The sequence below is a fragment of the Macaca mulatta genome, chromosome 9 (assembly GCF_049350105.2).
Source record: "Macaca mulatta isolate MMU2019108-1 chromosome 9, T2T-MMU8v2.0, whole genome shotgun sequence".
Classification (NCBI taxonomy): domain Eukaryota; kingdom Metazoa; phylum Chordata; class Mammalia; order Primates; family Cercopithecidae; genus Macaca; species Macaca mulatta.
The window spans coordinates 111,821,074-111,842,192 of record NC_133414.1 but is presented as its reverse complement, the minus strand read 5'-3'; the positions used below and the strand labels follow the sequence as shown (position 1 = coordinate 111,842,192).

At 38.8% G+C, this 21,119-nt stretch overlaps 1 protein-coding gene and 1 long non-coding RNA gene across 9 annotated transcripts in view; one reads left to right on the top strand and one right to left on the bottom strand.

Moving 5' to 3' along the window:
- Positions 1-229: 229 nt before the first annotated feature.
- The window catches only part of CUTC (cutC copper transporter), a 36,507-nt gene continuing 15,617 nt past the window's right edge, over positions 230-21,119 (bottom strand). For 3 of the 8 annotated variants that reach the window (XM_077947235.1, XM_001106529.5, XM_077947234.1), the window contains exons 7-9: positions 20,212-20,239; positions 16,023-16,128; positions 14,523-15,030 (exon numbers count right to left, since the gene is read on the bottom strand). In XM_077947235.1, coding sequence (XP_077803361.1) covers positions 14,916-15,030; positions 16,023-16,128; positions 20,212-20,239 — 249 coding nt within the window. In that variant the 3' untranslated portion in view covers positions 14,523-14,915. Of the gene's footprint in view, positions 730-860; positions 958-1,453; positions 1,567-3,151; positions 3,297-13,589; positions 13,845-14,522; positions 15,031-16,022; positions 16,129-20,211; positions 20,240-21,119 lie in introns of those variants that run through there. The other 5 variants (XR_013398260.1, XR_013398257.1, XM_077947233.1 and 2 more) reach the window with 5 other exon arrangements.
- Positions 6,621-9,381, top strand: LOC144331257 (uncharacterized). Its single transcript, XR_013398265.1, has 2 exons — positions 6,621-6,976; positions 7,521-9,381. It is a non-coding gene; the product is annotated as an uncharacterized LOC144331257 (long non-coding RNA).

Genomic DNA, 21,119 nt, shown 5'->3' with positions numbered 1-21,119 from the left:
GCTGTGGTAGATGGATCAACTGAGGTTGGGAGTTCGAGACCAGCCTGACCAACATGGAGAAACCCCGTTTCTACTAAAAATACAAAATTAGCCAGGCGTGGTGGTGCATGCCTGCAATCCCAGCTCCTCGGGAGGCTGAGGCAGGAGAATTGCTTGAACCTGGGAGGTGGAGGTTGCGGTGAGCCGAGATCATGCCATTGCACTCCAGCCTGGGCAACAAGAGCGAAACTCTGTCTCAAGAAAAAAAAATCTTTTTAGAATATCCAGGGACCAAAAATGACATACAGATAATTGAATTAACATGAATTCTAAAACAAAAAACTAAAAACAAAACAAACAAAAAAAAAACTTGCTTCTATTGTAAAACTATTCTTCCTGTAATTATTAAAATTTGAAATACTGTGAAATTCTTTTGAATAAATTGCAAAGAATATATAAATAATGAAAGAACTCATTGAATTAGACTTAGATTCTATAAAAAAGAGTTAACTATTAAAGGTTTTAGATTAATTTTTATAAAGAGTATATACTTTTACAAATAATGAAAGTTATCAATGGTACAGAATAATGTTCCTTGTATAATCAAAGGATAAACTTTTAACTTTTGACAAACTACCGCAAATGGGCTGGATTGTTCAGTATTTTTCCGGCAGCAGGATATCAACATAGAAAATAAATGATTAGGCAGAGCATGGTGGCTCTCGCCTATAAACCCAGCACTTTGGGAGGCTGAGGCGGGTGGATCACTTGAGGTCAGGAGTTCCAGACCAGCCTGGACAATATGGCAAAACCCCTCTCTACTAAAAAATACAAAAATTAGCTAGGCATGGTGGGGCGCTCCCGTAATCCCAGTTACTCACGAGGCTGAGGCAAGAGCATTGCTTGAACCTAGGAGGCAGAGGTTGCAGTGAGCTGAAATTATGCCACTGCACCCCAGCCGAGTGACAGAAAGAGACTCTGTCAAAAAAAAAAGAAGAAGTAAAGAAAGAAGGAAAGACAGGAAGGAAGGAAGGAAGGAAGGAAGGAAGGAAGGAAGGAAGGAAAATGATTAATTTAAGTCTTTACTTCATATCATCCCAAAAAGTATATCCTTGATAGGTCATAAAACACCAGAAAAAAATGAACTAACATAAAAAGATACACTAGACAAAAAAATACTCTTTTGAGTACTGAAAAAAAAAGGATGATATTATAAAAGAGAAATATGTATACATAATTTTTAAAGAGAATGTTATAAAACAAATATTAATATTGAAAGCAGTCAAACTGAAAATATAGCTGATATAAATAGCATGGGGGGCAATATAAACAGTAAATTATCACATGGAAAAACATATAGCTTTACAAGTAATTAAATACGAGTAAATTATCAAACATTTCTGAAAGAAACTGTTAATAGTGGTTAATTGCAGGAGAGCTAGAAGACTGAAGAAAACAAGCTAAAAAAACCCACCACATATAACAGTTGGATGCAGTGTCTCATGCTTATGTAATCTCAACACTTTGGGAGGCCAAAGTAGGAGGATCACTTGAGACCAGCCTTGGCAACATAGCAAGACCCCAACTCTACAAAAAAAAAAAAAAAAAAAAAATTAGCCGGTTGTGGTGGTGCATTCCGGTAGTCTCAGCTACTTGGTAGGCTAACGGGGGAGGACTGCTTGAGCCCAAGAGTTTAAGGTGGCAGGCAGTGAGCTGATTGTGCCACTGCACTGCAGCCTGGGTGAGAAAGCGAGATCCTGTCTCTATTTTATTTTTTTTCTTTTCAGAAAGTCCAGACCTTACAAGACACCTTGTCTCTCTCTCTCTCTCTCTCTCAAAAGAAAGAAAGAAAGAAAGAAAGAAAGAAAGAAAGAAAGAAAGAAAGAAAGAAAGAAAGAAAGAGAAAGAAAGAGTGAGAGAGAGAGAGAGAAAGAAGGAAGGAAGGAAGGAAGGAAGGAAGGAAGGAAGGAAGGAAGGAAGGAAGGAAGGAAGGAAGGAAAGGAAGGAAGGAAGGAGAAATATAAGATGTTGAATGTTGTAGGATATTAGCGTAATAGTTCCCTGAAAGTATCACCAAGACAACCTGTTGATCAAAACAATCTGTTGATAACACAAAGCTGTGTTTATTTTTATCATGGTAAGGAAAAACACTACCTTGACATACGTTGGTCTTTTTACTATGAACTTGTTTAAATGCATAGTAACGGCCGGGCGCGGTGGCTCAAGCCTGTAATCCCAGCACTTTGGGAGGCCGAGACAGGCGGATCACAAGGTCAGGAGATCGAGACCATCCTGGCTAACCCAGTGAAACCCCGTCTCTACTAAAAAATACAAAAAACTAGCCGGGCGAGGTGGCGGGCGCCTGTAGTCCCAGCTACTGGGGAGGCTGAGGCAGGAGAATGGCGTAAACCCGGGAGGCGGAGCTTGCAGTGAGCTGAGATCCGGCCACAGCACTCCAGCCTGGGCGACAGAGCGAGACTCCGTCTCAAAAAAAAAAAAAAAAAAAAAAAAAAAAAAAAAAATGCATAGTAACAAATTCATTCTTATAATTTATACTTAGACTATTATTACAGTTTTGTGAATTGAGAACATGAGAATGGTCAAATTAGTGGGCCCAAGAAAATTTGCTGAACAAATATCTTTAAGCCTACTGCCAAGACTGTAAAATATGTATTTCTCTGTGTGTTTATGTATGTTCAGACATATAAGTAGAAATTTTGAGAGTACTTTTATTAGCACTTAAAATATTAGCACTGTAAAATATGTATTTCTCTGTGTGTTTACATATGTTCAGACATATAACTAGAAATTTTGAGAGTACTTTTATTAGCACTTAAAATATTAGCACTGTAAAATATGTATTTCTCTGTGTGTTTACATATGTTCAGACATATAACTAGAAATTTTGAGAGTACTTTTATTAGCACTTAAAATATTAGCACTGTAAAATATGTATTTCTCTGTGTGTTTACATATGTTCAGACATATAAGTAGAAATTTTGAGAGTGCTTTTATTAGCACTTAGCTTTTTAGCTAGTTTGCTTTTTTTTAACTTGTTGTTTTGGGACATATTTGAGAGAGATTACCAAGTGGTAATTTGCAAAAGGAGTTTGCAGTAAGAGGCCTATATCTTATTTAAAGGATATCTTACTTTGAGCTTAAATTATTTTACCATTGAGGTTGCATCCACAGAGCATCAAGTACAGAGCTGGGTACAAGGATATGGGCTAAAGTGTGCTATTCTCATAATCATAACTTCTGACATGAGAGACACCTGTGTTGTATCATGCATCCAGGAGAAGGAGATTCCTTTTGACCTATAAAGAAGGGAAGGGCCATTACTTTGGTATCTTGTAAGTGTACTCTTGGGAATAAGCTGAAAGATCTCCAAATAGGATGACTTATTTACAGGTGCCTTATCTTCACAGAAACTATAATTGACTTCTAAACAATTTCAAGGTACAAAGTACTTTATTAACTCTAGTGAACTCTGTTTTATTTTATTTTTTTTTTGAGATGGAGTCTTGCTCATCGCCCAGGCTGGAATGCAGTGGCACGATCTCGGCTCACTGCAAGCTCCGCCTCCCGGGTTCACGCCATTCTCCTGTCTCAGCCTCCCGAGTAGCTGGGACTACAGGCGCCCGCCACCACACCCGGCTAATTTTTTGTATTTTTAGCAGAGACGGGGTTTCACCGTGTTAGCCAGGATGGTCTCGATCTCCTGACCTCGTGATCCGCCCGCCTCGGTCTCCCAAAGTGCTGGGATTACAGGCGTGAGTCACCATGCCCGGCCTTACTCTGATTGGCTTAAGTGAGCCGTATGGTGGTTTAAAAGTCATTGAACTCAGTCAAGCCAAGTGACTTAACTAGTAACACAGTTTTTCTAAAAAGATAGTTTTCCTAAAAAGATAGTTTTCCTAAAGATAGGATATCTCTTGCAAATGACCGTCATACTGTAACAGAGCTTTGGAAGGTTCTTAACCCTACTAACAAAGGTTGCTAGCAACTGCTAGAAGGAAAATGAATTCATTCTCCAATTATATTAAAATTCTTCTGAAGGGCATACCCAACTTTGGCTGGGTGTGGTGGTTCATGCCTGTAATCCCAGCACTTTGGGAGGCTGAGGCGGGCGGACCACTAGAGGTTAGGAGTTTGAGACCAGCCTGGCCAACATGGTGAAATTCCAGCTCTGCTAAAAAAAAAAAAAAAAAAAATTAGCTGGGCGTGGTGGCACATGCCTGTAATCTCAGCTACTCGGGAGTCTGAGGAAGAAGAATCACTTGAACCCAGGAGGTGAAGACTGCAGTGAGCTGAGGTCATGCCACTGTACTCCAGCTTGGGTGACAGAGCAAGGCTTTGTCTCGAAAAATAAAAAATAAAAGGGTATACCCAACTCAAAATGGCTTGAATGAAAATACTTATTGGTTCAAATAACCAGAATCCACAGCTAGACCAGTTCTCAGGCTCGACTTACTCCAGTGGCTCTGCTCCATCTCCCTCTCATTGTTTTGTTCTCTTTCGCCATCAGTGTAATCCTGAAACAGGTGGGTGAGATGGCTGCAAGTTTCAGGACTCACGTCCACATACCATAACACATAGTAAAATGAGAAAGGGTCATTTCCTGTAGGTCTCCCAGAAGAAACCGCCAGCAAACTTCTCCTGGCATCTCACGTGTAAATTCCTGAATCAATTCCTTACAAGGATGAGGTTACTCTTGGATTAATCAGGTCCATCCTGAAGCTGTGGTGAGGTCAGCCTTCCCTAAAGCACATGGGCTACATGGAAGAAGAGTGATTTCTAGGACAAAACCAGGGTTGGAAAAGAAGGGAGAGATGAAGTCTGGACAGGAATCCAATGATGTCCATTAGAAATAAACCCCTAGTTTTCTTCTAGTCCAGATTCAGGACAATGTGAGAAACAATCTCTACTATTTACCATCATATTATAAAAAGGATTTGTAGTGGCTTACAAAAACATGTAAAATATAGCAAGATACAATGTGAAGAAAAAAAGAATAGAAAAAAGAAGGTAAAACAAGAGACAAGCCCATTATACAAAATTCATTCAGTATGATCCTGTCCACTTGCTACATGTGGGCTACAATTTTGACTCTGAGCTTCCTTCCTATCTACCAATGAAAGGAGTGAAACTTAATCAGAGACTATGTCAGTGAGGCTTCTTTTGGTTGCAGTGGACAGAGATCGAAATCAAACTAGTACAAACAAAAAATGAAAAAGAAAATGTATTGGCTAATTTAATAGAAAAGTCCATGAATGGATCTAGCTTTAGGCGCAGATGGGTCCAGAGTCTCAAACAACATCCTCAGGACGTTTGCAACTGTGTTGGTTTCGTTTTCAAGTAGGCTCTTCCCTGTTGGTGGTAAAAATGGCCACAAAAGCTCTAGACTTATATGGTCCTTATGACCAGTAATCCTAGCAAAAGGAGTGTCTCTTTCCCGACAGCTCCAGGAAAAGTCTTTCGTAGGATTCTGAACAGCCCCGTTTGTGTTGTGTTCCTAGCTCTGGACCAATGAAGATGGACAAAGGAATGAGGCATTCTGACTGGCTAGCCAATTCCCCTCCCATGGGCAGGGGAATTGAAGCTATGTGATTAATAATCGCACCAGGAAAGCATCATTATTCAGGGGCAGCTTCAGAAAGGAAAAGAGCTAGGCAGACAATAATAATAATAATGTCTTTATAATGATATAATTCCATATACAAACCAATTGTTCAGAAGCCCAGCTACTCCTCAGGCTAACACTTAAGAAAAAGATTCTCTTCTAGGGTTCCAATGACACACTTATATAAATATTTTATACAGCTGTTTTCTATTTTTGTTTTTGAGACAGTCTTGCTCTGTTGTCCAGGCTGGAGTGCAGTGGTGTGATCTCAGCTCACTGCAACCTCCAGCTCACTGCAACCTCCATCTCTCAGGCTTAAGCAATTCTCCCACCTCAGCCTCCCCAGTAGCTGGAACTACAAGTGCGCACCACCACAACCGGCTAATTTTTTTTTGTAGAGATGAGGTTTTGCCACGTTGCCCAGGCTTGTCTCAAACTGCTGAGCTCAAGCGATCTGCCTGCCTCAGCCTCCCAAGAAGCTGGGATTACAGGCATGAGCCACTGTGCCTAGCCTCGAATACATTTTCAGTATAGACTAGTGGCATAATGCCAATGTGGTCTGATTTTTTTTTTTTTTTTTTTTTGGTTCTGTGAGGAACCAGAGCAATACAATCCAAATACACAACATTGTGATTTTAAAGGATAAAATTTTTCATCTGCACAGGAATGGGTGGATTGAATATTTTCATCACAACTCTTGGTTATAGGGGAAAAAAAATCCAATCAAACCAGTGTAGCCAGTTTACTGAAAGATGTAAACTAGAGAAAAAATAAGAAATAGTATTTTGCTTCCACCAGTGTCTTCAACAGTGCCATGTGACACTCCCTTCCCTTGTCTTTTTTTTTCCTTTTTTTTTTTTTTTTTTTTTTTTTGAGATGGAGTCTCGCTCTGTCACCCAGGCTGGAGTGCAGTGGTGCAATCTCGGCTCACGGCAACCTCTGCCTCCTGGGTTCAAGCGATTCTCCTGCCTCAGTCTCCCGAGGAGCTGGGATTACAGGCACATGCCACCACACCAGCTAATTTTTTTTTTTTTTTTTTTTTTTTTTTTTTTGAGATGGAGCCTCGCTCTGTCATCCAGGCTGGAGTGCAGTGGCGTGATCTCGGCTCACTGCAACCTCCACTTCCCAGGTTCAAGCCACTCTCCTGCCTCAGCCTCCCCAGTAGCTGAGACTACAGGCGTGTGCCACCACGCCTGGCTAACTTTTTGTGCTTTTAGTAGAGACGGGGTTTCACCATGTTAGCTAGGATGGTCTCTATCTCCTGACCTTGTGATCCGCCTGCCTCAGCCTCCCAAAGTGCTGGGATTACAGGCATGGGCCACATGGCTAATTTTTGTATTTTTAGTAGAGACGGGGTTTTACCATGTTGGCCAGGCTGGTCTTGAATCCTGACCTCAGGCACCAGCTTCAGCCTCCCAAAGTGCTGGGGTTACAGGCGTGAGCCACTGCGGCCGGCCCCTTCCCTTGTCTTGACCACATCTCAAGGCAGATCCTACAGCTTTTTGGTCTCTTCCAAGTATGAAAAGGTCCAGGCTAATCTAATCTGAAACTTCTTTCTCACATCCATTTTCTAAACAGCTTTATTAAGATGAAATTACACACAATTCAACCACTTGAAGTGTTCAATTCGGGATGGTTTTTAGCATATTCACAGAGTTTTGCAACCACTGCCACAACCAATTTGGGAACATTTTTATCACATACCAAAAACATCAACAACAACAATAACAACAATAACAACATCCAACTTAAAGCTTTTCTCCTTTATTGGCTCAGGGACCAGTTATTTCTAGGGAACAAAGTGTCATTCCTTTTATCATTTTTCCTTGTTACTCAATTCCTCCTTCCCCAATTCCAGGATTCGAGCAGGAAGGTGAGAACCTGGAGAAGGGGTACAAAAGTAATTTTGCTGGCTCAGGGACCACTGATGAATTTTTCAGTATGTGGGACTTTGAATGCAAAAACTGGAAAAGTTTCAAGCAAATGAGGATGGCTGGCCACTTACGAACTGGTGCTGTTTGTAATTCACTCTTGCTTGATCAAAGGCTAACCATAAAAGTTTTCAATGGGCCGGGCGCGGTGGCTCACACCTGTAATCCCAGCATTTTGGGAGGCTGAGGTAGGAGGATCACGAGGTAGGAGTTTGAGATCAGCCTGGCCAACATGGTGAAACCCTGTCTCTATTAAAAATAGAAAAATTAGCTGGGCATGGTGGTATGCACCTGTAATCCCAGCTACTCCAGAGGCTGAGGCAGGAGAGGCGGAGGTTACAGTGAGTCGAGATTGTGCCACTGCACTCCAGCCTGGGTGACAGAGCAAGACTCCGTCTTGGAGGAAAAAAAAAAAAAAAAAAAAAAGTTTTCAGTGTTTCAGCTGCTTTCCAAGTGGTCCAACCTGAATTCTGTCCTTCAGCAGTATAATTTCCCACTACTAGTAATGTTAAGTTTGATTACTGGGTTAAGGTGAAAACAACCAGATAGTCAATTATGACATTTTCTACTTTTTTGACTAGCAAGTAATCTATAGGGTGATATTTTGGCACTGTGGATATTCAGCTGCCATTCAACATTTTATCAAATGGTTTTAGCATTGGTAATCTTTGACTGATTTATTTCACTTGGAGCTAATTACAAAATTGTTATTTTCTAATTCTAAGAGATAAAAAATGTTGCTGTGAACATTCATGTACCAACTTTTTGTGAGGACATATGTTTTCAATTCTCTGGGAGTATATACCTAGGAATGGAATTGCTGGGTCATATGGCAACTCTGTGTTTAACATTTTGAGTAATTCCCAGACTGTTTTACCAAGGAGTGGCACCATTTTACATTCCCATCAGTGGCATATGAAGGTTACAGTTCCTTCACGTTCTATCCAACACTTGATATGGTCGGACTTTTGGATTACAGTAATCCTAGTGGGTATGAAGTGGTAACTCATTGTGGTTTTGATTTGCATTTTCCTAATGACTAATGATGTGCATTTTTCATGTGCTTGTTGGTTAATAGTATACCTTCTTTGGAGAAATGGTTATCTTTTAATGTTGAATTTTAAGACTTCTTTATATATTCTAGATACAAGACCCCTATTGTATATATGATTCGCAGATTTTCTTCCATTCTGAGGGTTGTCTTTTCACTTTATTGATGCCACTTTGAAGCATAAGAGTTTCCAACTTTGATAAAATCCAATTTATCCAATGTTTTCTTTTGTCACTCATGCTTTTGATGTTATGTCTAAGATGGCTTTGCCTGACCCAAAAGTCACAAAGATTTACTTGTTTTCTTCTAAAAGGTTTTTTAGTTCTTAAATTTAGGTTATGATCCTTTGAGTTAATTTTTGCATTTGGTATAAGGTAAGGGTCCAACTTTATTCTCTGTATGTGGATATCCAGTTGTCCTAACACCATTTGTTAAAAAGACCATTCTTCCCCCCACTGAATTGTCTTGTAATCCTAGTCAAAAATCAATGGACTATATGTAAGTGCTTATTTCTGGACTCTCAATTGTATTCTATTGAGCTACATAATTATCTTTATGCTAGTACCACATTGCCTTGATTACCGTAGCTTTGTGCTAAGTTTTGAAATCAGGAAGTATGTCATCCAATTTTGTTCTTCTTTTTCAAAATTGTTTGGCTATCCTGGAGCATTTGCATTTCTGGATGGATTTTAGGATGAATTTGTCAACTTTTACACAAAAAGGCAGTTCTGCTAGATTCTGTAGATCAATTGAAGAGTGCTGGAATCTTAAAAGTAGTAAGTTTACCAATCTATGAACATGGGATATCTTTCCATTTATTTCTTCATTGTTAAGTCTTTTAAAATTTCTTTCAACAATGCTTTGTAGTTTTCATTACACTGTCTTACATGGTTTTTTTTTTTTTTTTTTTTTTTGAGACTGAGCCTCGCTCTGTTGCCTGGGCTGTAATGCAGTGGTGCGATCTTGGCTCATTGCAACCTCCTCCTCCCAGGTTCAAGTGATTCTCCTGTCTTAGCCTCCCAAGTAGCTGGGATTACAGGTGCCCACCACCACACCTGGCTAATTTTTCTATTTTTAATAGAGACAGGGTTTCACCATGTTGGCCAGGCTGGTCTGGAACTCCTGACCTCATATGATCCACCCGCCTCAGCCTCCCAAAATGCTCGGGTTACAGGTGTGAGCCACTGCATCTGGCCTGTCTTAAACTTCTTTGATTAAATTTATTCCCAAGCATTTTATTCTTTTTGATGCCATTTTAAACTGAATTTTTATTAACTGCATTTTAGGATTGTTTGTTGTTAGTGTAATGCATTACAATTGGTTTCATATACTGATCTGTGAGTAGGAAAACTCAAAAGTGTTTTTTCTGTTCTCACAACAATCAACACAGAGCACTTTTATAACCAAATGTGGGGAGTGAGGGGTCTCCCTGACGCACACCAAGCAAGCAATCACTTCTGCAGCAGACACCAGCTCAGTGTACTCTAATTCAATCTCAACATTATCTACCTGAAGATAGCATCAGATCCCACAGGTTGAGGGTTCAGTCCCCAAGACTGTCCCCACACTTCCTACTCCCCCACCAGCCAACTTCCAACATCAGTTGCAAGCCCCAAATTATTTTGCCTGTGCTTCTCACCGACCAACTATAAATATTAATTCCCACAACTCCCCCCTCAGGTTTGATTGATTTGCTGGAGTAGCTAACAGAACTTAGGGAAACATGTTTAATATAATAAACGTGTATTATAGCTTTTTTTTTTTTTTTTTTTGAGACAGTCACTCCATTACCCAGGCTGGAGTGCAGTGGTGTGATCTCAGCCTTCTGCAACCTCCACTTCCCAGGTTCAAACTATTCTCCTGCCTCAGCCTCCTGAGTGGTTGTGATTATAGGTGCGCAACACCACGCTTGGCTAATTTTTTTTTTTTTTTTTTTTTTTGCATTTTTACTAGAGATGGGGTGTTGCCATGTTAGCCCGGCTGGTCTTGAACTCCTGACCTCAAGTGATCCACCCGCCTCGGCCTCCCAAAGTGCTGGGATTACAGGCATAAGCTACTGTGCCCAGCCTACAAGGGGCTTTTTTTTTTTCCTTTTCATTTTAGAATCACGGGATATATGTGCAGGTTTGTTACAAAGGTATATTGCAAGATGCTGAGGTTTGGGGTATGACTAAACCCATCACCTAGGTAGTTAGCATAGTACCCAATAGGTAGTTTTTCAGCCCTTCCCTCTTTCCTTCTCTATTCACTCTAGTAGTCCTCAGTGTCTATTGCTCCCATCTTTATGTCCACATGTAGCCAAAGTTTCACTCCCACTTATAAGTGAGAACATGTGGTATTTGGTTTTCTGTGTCTGCATCAGTTTGCCACCAAAAAAAAAAAAAAAAAAAAAAAAGCCACAAAACACATTTATTAGTAAGGAAAAAATGCCACAAAATACATTTATTAGTCAGGAAGAGAATCGTGCATCAAGATTTAAGGCAGAAAGGGAAAAGCTAACTCCACTGTTTTGTACAAATGCAGTCAGGTTTATTATCAGGACAGCCCTTATCTATATAGCAGCTAACCCCTGAGCCTTGAATGGAAAAGATAAATACCAGCTGCCAGCCTTTTGACTGTACAAGAGCGCCTGAACAATCAGAACTCTTTTTCTGGATTGGTCCAACCAATGATGTTGTGGTTAGGATATACTGGCACCAGGCTGCTTGTACAGGCTGCAGAACTGTGAGCCAAATAAAATTTATTTTCAAGTTACCCAGCCTCAGGCATTTCTTTATAGCAACATGAATGAACTAAGAAAGACAACTGGTACCAAGGAGAGGGTGGTTGCTATAAAGATACTTGAAAATGTGGAAGTGGCTTTGGAACTGGGTAATGGGCAAAAGTTGGAAGAGTTTAGAAGGTTTGATTTCATAGACTCACAGCTGTAAGGAACTTACCTTGAGTCTCAGATGAGGCTTTGGACTTTTGAATTGATGCTAGAACAAGTTCAGACTTTGGGGATGGGATGATTATATTTTGCAATGTGAGAAGGACATGAGATTGGGGGTCAGGGGCAGAATACTATGGTTTGGATATGGTTTGCTCGACCCCTACCAAGTCTCATGTTGAAATCTGATCCCTAATGTTAGAGGTAGGGGCTTAATGGGAGATATTTGGGTCAAGGCAGCATATTCTTCATGCATGTCTTGGTGCTGTCCTTGCTACTGAGCGAGTTTTCACCCTATTAGTTTCCCCAGACTGATTACTAAAAAGAGCAATCAAGGGGCACCTCTTCCCCCTTCTCTTGCTTGTGTTCATGCCATGTAATCTGTACATTCTGGCTCCCCTTTGCTTTCTGCCATGAATGGAAGCTTCCTGAGGCCCTCATCAGAAGCAGATGCTGGTGCCATGCGTCTTGTACAGTATGGCGACAGAAGTGACTTTATTTTAAATGCTAATCCACCTGGCTAACCCTGAGTCAAGGAATGCCTCCAAAATGTTTAGTTGATGTATTACTCTTTATGTAGAAACACCTATTCGTTACAAATTTCCTCCAAAACAATCCTTGTTGCTGCAGAAATCGTACACTGTGATTCCTGTAGCCACCTATACATTCTTATCAGACCACCTATACTTTTTCCTAAGATATAATCCCTGGGTCTGGGGGGTTATGGGGCAGAGATCTACCTGTCTTGCAGCCACCCAAGACCATGCTTCCGTCCGTAAATTCCCTCAATAAACCACACAATACTGACAAATTGGATTTGTCTACCTTGTTTTCTCAACTCCTTCTGGCTTTGAATATATGGCCCTTTCATCGAACATGTAGCGTGCAGAACTGTGAACCAAATAAAACCTCTTTTCTTTATAAATTACCCAGCCACAGGTATTCCTTTATAGCAACACAAATGGACTAAGAGAGACACTTTGCCCTTAAGTCAGAAGTACCTTGCCAATAAGGGACTATCTTTTAAAGTTCTTTTGATATTGAACAATGCCCCTGGCCATGCAGAACCACAAGAGTTCAACCCTGAAAGCGTCAAACACAATGTCTCTAATTTAGCCTTGAGATCAAGGGGTCATAAGGACCTTTAAGGATCCTTACATATGGTCCTCTATGAAAAGGATTGTCAACACTATGGAAGAGAACCCTGATAGAACATCATGAAAATCCAAAGGTATTACATTACTGACGATGTCACTGTTGTTAACAGAAAAACCCATGAAAGTCATCAGGCTCAAAACAAATTCCTGCTAGAGAAAACTGTCCAGATGTTGTACATGACTTCACAAGATTTAACTTAAGTTTTGGGGGAGTCAAAAGTTGTATATAAGTTTTAGACTGTATAAGGGGGTCAGTACTCCTAATGCCTTCGTTGTTTGGGGATTAGCTGTACTTGCCAGTGCTATGTTGTAATCTTAACTGGTACTTCTCCAAAGACAGAAGAATATATTTCCTCTCTAGGCTTCTTCCACATTTTCCTCTCTCCAGCCACCATCCTCATTATACCAAAAAATGTCCAAAGATTAGTATACATTTAACATAAATATTTGTAAGGCAGGAAAAGATGTAAATACCATCCTATTTCAATATTTGGATTTCTTAAAACACCTGTATTATTTTTGTACTTCTGGATAATGTTCATATGATGTATTCCTTAATATGACACACTTTAAGCAAAATAAGTTCACATTAAATCCATTTTATATCACATTTTTACTGCTTTCGCTTTAACTATGACTATGCCTTTAACCATGACTTTCTCTCCTGTCAGTACTTTATCCTAATTCAGTGTTTCTTGACTATTATGTCTAAGGAGATTTTTTGGTCACCCCTTTTCCCTAAACACTCCTCTCTCCTGAAATTTTAATACTATAGATACACTATATATTTGTTACGGACTGTATGTACATCTGTGCTTTACACATAAAGAGGGGTTTGGATCATAATCCCCAAAGACACAATCCTGAATGCCATAATCCTAAATGTTGAAATCCTGAAAGATCAAAGTCCCTAAAATCTAGGCTGGGTGTGGTGGTTCAAGCTTGTAATCCCAGCACTTTGGGAGGCTGAGCCAGGTAGATCACGAGGCCAGGAGTTCCAGACCAACCTGGCCAACACGATGAAACCCCATCTTTACTAAAAATATAAAAAATTAGTAGGGAGTGGTGGCGCACACCTGTAATCCCAGTTACTCAGGAGGCTGAGGTAGGAGAATCACTTGAATCCGGGAGGCAGAGGTTGCAGGGAGCCAAGATTGGGCCAGTGCACTCCAACCTGGATGACAGAGTGAGACTCTGTCTCAAAAATAAATAAATAATAAAGGCAAGACTCTTCATATAAACATTCATTAGTACACAATCTGTGCATGTTATTCAAAGGCTTCCTGACCAAGGGGAAGCTCTTTATGCTTCAGTTACTCTCCTAAGATAGGAACAACAGTACTATTACCAGTGTGTTGTTTGTGTAAAACGACATTATAAACATGAAAGTGACAGATACAGGTACTGATGAACTTCACCATTTGGGACCTGGTCATAGGAAAAATATTTCATCACTAGAATCTGTCTCTCCCATCTGTGACTTCAGCAGAAAGAAACTGCTGCTTTGATAACTTTCCTAACTCCACTCTAGTTTTTACTATAGGTCTTTGAAAATTGTCAGATGGATCTTAGAATTAAGCCATTTCTCTCTGTTTACAGAAGAAGTAACCTGTTGAATGTCAGGGTTCACGTCTGTCTTTGTAAGTCTAGGAACTTTGATATCCTGCTTCCCAAGTCTGGGAATTTTCACACTGCACCATTTTACTCTGTACCCTTAACATCTTGCCCAAAGCAGCATATCCAATCAGCACATAATAAAAAGAGAAAGTGAAGAAAAAAATGAGACAACATTTTTCCTTTCATACTTGTAGGCTACCGACTGTATTTAGTGAAAGAATAAGAGACTATACTATAAGAGTGGACATTTTTATTTTACAAATGAAAAAGCAAAATACTGCTTTGAATTGACTCTTAAGTCACACTCTGAATTCATACCATGCAGTTAAATTTTTCCAGTTCATCAATTAATTCCACTGAAAACAAGACCAAGCTTCTGTCTGTGGAAGAAGCATAGACCAGCTTTAACCACGATGACAATCGCTGGTAAGACTAAGCAAAGGAAGTGACTGTATCTCTGTTTCAAATTCTTTTTCTTCTTGGGCACGTTCTCCATGGCCATGTGAAACTTAAAACAAAGACTGCAACTGTCCTGGCCAGAGAAGGTGGTTAAAGCTGTGTCACAGAGAATTGCAGATTATACTTCTACCTTCATCCTGTGATATCCATGTCTCTCAGAGAGGTCTGGCTAAACCAGGATATTCTTTGCAATAGCATTCAAAGTCCTTACTTTGGTCACATCTGTTACCTTTAGGGAATATTCCGAGCAAGAAAGTGAGGCTCCCATAGCAACAGATGAATTTCTGTGATAGAAATAATAAAGGAACAGATAATGATATGTTATTAAATGAGCCCTCCTGCTGCCGCTTCATTTTATAGACTACTTCATGATACAAGGGTAAGTCAAGTATGCTAGACTACTATATTCCATAATTTTCATCAATTAATTACTTGAAATATCCAGCAGCTGAATCCACCAGACAGTATACTTGATTTTATATCAGGAATTGCTAAGTTCTAAGGCTCTTGCTGCTTCTTCTTCTTCTTTTTTTTTTTTTTAATTACAGGCACGTATCACCAAGCCCAGCTATTTTTTTTGTATTTTTAGTAGAGATGGGGTTTCGCCATGTTGGCCAGGCTGGTCTCAAACTCCTGACCTCAAGTGATCCACCCACCTTGGCCTCCCAAAGTGCTGAGATTACAGGCCTAAGCCACCTTGCCCAGCCATCTTATTTCTTTTACATTGTGTTTTTCCCAATTTATAAACAGAAACATTCAACTACTATTAAATTGTAAGAGTCCTCTTAAGTATTTAAAAAACCCCATATAATAGTCACAATTTCTTAATGGTAATATAATTTCAAAATAACTGAAAACAGAGAATAAATGTAAGGGAAGACTAAGCACTAAAAGTAGGAGGTAGAAAAATGACTATGACTCTTCCATCCTTACACCATAGTTATTAACTTTGCTACAGGAAATCCTAGGCGAGTGGGCACATGTGCATATCTGACTCATTTGAAGCTCAACCGTGGAATTTGTTTACTATTAACTGGTCAAAGTTCAGCAATGCCTTCACAAGGCAAGGTTCACCTATGTTCAAAGAGCCTGTTTATTTAAGACAGGACACGAACCATTTTAGAAATGTTTTTCAACTATAAAAACAACTATAATACTTATGTAGTAGTCACAACATTCCATTGGTTAATCATGCCCCCATCTAAAGTTTTTCTGTTTGGGAGAAAGTAAAAATTAATCTCATCCTTCTTATTTGAATTGTAGAAAACATTTTTACCGAAACTTCATTCCTGAGTCTCTAGTAGACCGAGCAGAACAGTGGAATTCTGTAGCACCTGAACCCTCAAGGATCCTTTGTAGATTTCTGTCTGTTATACCACCTCCTGTTGGAAAGAATAAGTAACACATTAAGTAAAATAGAATTTTGCATAAAATTTAAGGAATAATGACTGCTTACTTCACTTGGAATCACCAAACTAAATTTCTCATTGATTCAAAAATTAGTCTCTCCCTACCAAGTTAGAATGAGATTAGAAAAGTGATAAAAGATATACAGGCTACAGACTCTGGGGAAGTACCATTAAGGTTATAGAACATGTATGATAGAATCTTATCTGTCCATTGGCTAATACAACAATGCTATCCCTGCTTGCCCCTCAATTAAAGCAAAATCAAATTAAAAAGAAAGGTAAGGATAGGTTTGAGGAAAAAAAAATCTACAAAAGCACAACCTCAGAGATGTGCCTGAATGAGAACCTCTAAGGTTCTGTCTCTAGCCCTGGATGTAAAGACTACATTGACTTCATCGGAAACAGGAATAATGCAAAGTATTATACAGGTTATTAGTTACGATATCAGCTTTATACTTCATATCACAGAAGAATCTGATTCTACTTTATTAAAACTGTACCACCAAATGTTTTATGACATTTGTTTTGATGAACAATCTTTTAAATATTTATAAAGAATCACATTCTGAATTGATACCAGTATATCATAAATATGAAATTAGTTTATTCATCTTTATATCCTTATCTCCCTATAGGATGTACTCAATATTTTAAAACTATGTACTTTGTATCTCAAGCCATTAAAGATGCTGAAATAACCTATCTTTACACACTCTTTCAGACTCATTAACTTGTCTTTTTTTCCTTAGTGGTACAGTAATATCACTGAGCCTTAAGAAACAGAGAAAAGGCTAGGTATAGTGGCTCACACCCGTAATCCCAACACTTTGGGAGCCCGAGGCAGGAGGATCACTTGAGTTCAAGAGTTTGAGACCAGCCTGGGCAACATGGTGAAATCCCGTCTCTACAAAAACATACAAAAATTAGCTGGACGTGGTGGGGGGTGCCTGTAGACCCCGCTATTCAAGAGGCTGAGGTAGGAGGATCGCTTGAACCTGGGAGGCGGAGGCTGCAGTAAGCTGAGACTGCACCACTGCACCACAGCCTGGGTGACACAGTGAGACCTTGTCTCAGAAAAAAAAGAAAGAAATAGAAAAAATACAGGCTGAGTAGATTTAGACTGGCTTTATCACTGTAGCTTTTCACAGCTACGTGACCTTAGACAAATTATTTAAATCCACTAACCTCAACTTTTTCGCCAATAAAAGAGGGATAATACTGCCTACCTCACAAGCTTATTGTAAGGATTAAGAGACAAATATATTATTTCCTTCTATTCCTTCTAACAAATAACAAAACATTTGGCTACTGAAACACATGTTGCTCAGTTATCAGCAACTTGAGTACATAAGTAATACATCTTTCCAGACTCAAACTAACACAGCTCTATGGTTAAAAAGGATCCCACAGAACTAGTTTAATATTCTTCTCTTTATAGATGAAGAAACCAGGGTCTAAATATGTTGTAGGCTTCATTATGAAAGTTCCTAGAGGGCAACTACCTCTTTGTATTTCTCAATGATGAATACTTATTAGGCATTCAGAATGACTTACCTAGGAGTTTTTACTTGCTGGTACTTATTCACATGAAATTGTAATACATTTGTTTATAAGTCTATTCTGTGAGCTCCTCAAGTAGGATTACTTTATTTGTTTTCATATCTATCACACAATTAGCATATAATATATATAACTGTCATATAATTAACATTTGCCTGATAAGGTTTGTTAAAGAAATCACAAATATTTTTGTATTTAACATCTTTTGACCTGAGTCAGCTTCTTGAGAAAGTGGTTTCTTGTGTAGCTTTGCATCCCAAGTAATGCCTTGCACATAGCCGATAACAATTGCATATTAAACAAAGGTACTCTTAATGTCAACAACTGTCTAAGTATTAGTTGTCAAGACCATATATATTTAGTGCTAAATGGAAAAGCATCACACTCAGAAAGTCTCTTTAACATTCCTTGATTAACCAAAAAGGACCACAATTTGACAGATAATATATACTTTCTCTTTGCTCATGTTTCAAGGACTTGTTACAGGTCAAAAGCCTTCCTAAATATTTGACAATACCCCTTATATGGCCTTTTTTTTTTTTTTTTTTGACACAGAGTCTCACTCTGTTGCCCAGGCTGGAGTGCAGTGGTGCGATCATAGCTCACTGCAGCCTTGACCTCAGGGCTCAAGAAATCCTCCCACCTCAGCCTCCAGACTAGCTGGGACTTCAGGAGCACGCCACCATGCCCAACTAATTTTTTTACATTTTGGTAAAGATGGTGTCTCACTATATTGCCCAGGTTCACAGCCTCTTTTTAAAAGTTACTCTTTATCTAGGTCAGTCTTGATATCACTAGTAGTGAGATGACGAGAGACTGAATACCTTCTGATGTGATGTCATATGATGTAATACGCAGAATCACCCATAAAGTATTCTTACCAAAAATGTTTAAGCAGTCTATTCGAGCCTTATGATTTAACTATTAGTTTATAGGATATACAAAGGCATGAGGAACAAGTTAAACAATATCAAGAGGAAATAATCTGATAAATCCAGAAAGTAGTACATTTTACAGGGTAAATAGATCCTAACTTTTTATTACATTTTGAGATGGAGTCTTGCTGTGTCACCCAGGCTGGAGTGCAGTGGTACAATCTCAGCTCACTGCAACCTCTGCCTCCTTGGTTCAAGTGATGCTCATGCCTCAGCCTCCCAAGTAGCTGGGATTACAGGCACATGCCACCATGCCCGGCTAATTTTTGTATTTTTAGTAGAGACAGGATTTCACCATGTTGGCCAGGCTGGTCTCAAACTCTTGACCTCAGGTGATTTGACTGCCTCAGACTCCCAAACTGCTGAGATTATAGGCGTGAGCCACCGGGCCCAGCCCAAACTCTGTAAAGTTTTTAAAGCAAGAAAAGTAAAAGGAAAAACATCTATATTAAAGATATTTTAAAAGATAATAGAACTGGGAATGGCAGTGTGCAACTGTAGTTCCAGCTACTTGGGTGGCTGAGGCAGGAGGATCGCTTGAGGCTAAGAGTTCAAGTGCAGCCTGGCCAATATAGCAAGACCTCATCTCTAAAAACAAACAAACAAAAGATCACCAAAAATGTAATGCTTGTTCCTTGACTGGATCCTAGTTTGAACATATCAGCTATAAAAACCATTGCGGGGACAATCGGAGAAAGTTGAGTATTAAATGTTTATTGTGATAGGTGTGACAATGGAATTGTCGTTATGGTAACATCCCACCCTTTTAAGAGATATGTAAAGATAAAATGTCATGATGCTTTCAATTTAACTGTAATAAAATACCTCAGGATAGAAGAAAGATGAGACAAATTTGGCAAACTGTTAAATCTAGGGACTGAGCATATGAGTATTCATTATGCTATTTTCTACTTTTTTTTATATGTTTGAGAAACTTAATAAAATTAAGATTGTCTTTACATTTGTCTCACTCTTCTAGGTTGTACATCTAATTCTTTAAAAACTGCTCCAACTGTTCATTTCTAGTTAGCCATTATGAACTTAACTGATCTCATGGTTATCATCAGGATCATATGATTAAATTCTGGTTACAAGAAATAATTTGGCAATCAGAGATTTTCAGGAACTGAGAGAGTATTATATTTTACCTAAGGATGTTGCCTAAACCTTTGCTTAAACCCTGTTCATTAGGACATTTGTCCTAAACAAAATTTGATTAGCATCAAATTTGACGTGCCTCACCAGAGACGAACATCCAAATTCATAAAATTCTATATAATGAGAGCGCAAATATGGAGAAACCTCAATCTCTACCTACTTCCTTATTCGCTCCTCTTTGAGCTAATCCCTATTAGAATATTTTCCTTCTTATCTAAACTTTTAAATTCTAGCACAGATCTCCCAGTCTTAAACATTTTAATCAAACTATATATTCTTCTCTTTGAAGATCATATACTAATATGCAATGTACTAATACTCTCTCTCACATTTTCCTGCCTCCTTTGCTCTTCCTCCACTACAGTTCAGTGTTATGCTAGTGAATTGATAGATAAATAAATACCTGGCATTACCACAATCCTGCCTTTTGCCTGAAAAAAGAAAAAAAAAAACAAGTAAATTTTAATATCTTTCTCTTGAATGGGATAATAAGGCAGTGAGAATAGAAACATAAGTCAGAATATATTAAATTTTAAAAATTACTATTAATGTTTAATTTTTACTAGATCTTCTCTATTTCTTTGGGATCTTGGATAAGATGTCCAGCATAGTAAATTTGTCTCTAGAAAGTTATCTTTCCAAAAAGTCATTTTTCCCCCCAATAAGTGCCATTTTCTCCCTCCCCTTCACCTATTAAGATGGTATATAAGCCCCCAATTCTGAGTCATATTTCTTTGTGAACTTCTGTATGTACTTACATATATATGTACTTATGTATGTGATAAAATCTGTTTTTACTCCTGCTAATCTGTCTTTAGTCAGTTTAATTTGCAGGCCCCCAAATAACAAACCCTGAGGACAGAAGGAAAGTTTTTCCTCCCTGACATGGTGAGTAAGAGAAAGTTCCTGCTCTCATGGAGCTTACACATTCAAGGAAGACGAGACAATGCACAGGGATATTTATACAATAAAATTCCAGGTAACAATAAGTACAACAAAGAAAAAATAAAGCAAGGTAACGAAAAAGACTGAAAGAGGGGAGTGGCTATTTCATATAATTTAAAAATTGTTAGAGAAATAAATGGAACAAGAATGTTTCATATTCTCAAATGGCCTGAATAAAGCATCCATAAAACAAAACATTGATTATCTAAAAAGCTGAAATCACTTCAGAATGGAGGTCACAGTTGCCTGTTTCTTCCAAATCAAGGCTTTCCAAAACATAGAGAAATAATATTTTTAAAGAAATGAATTCTACCACTTCTTTTTGCCTTCCCCACATGATTATTTAGAAGTGTATGCTTATCTAAG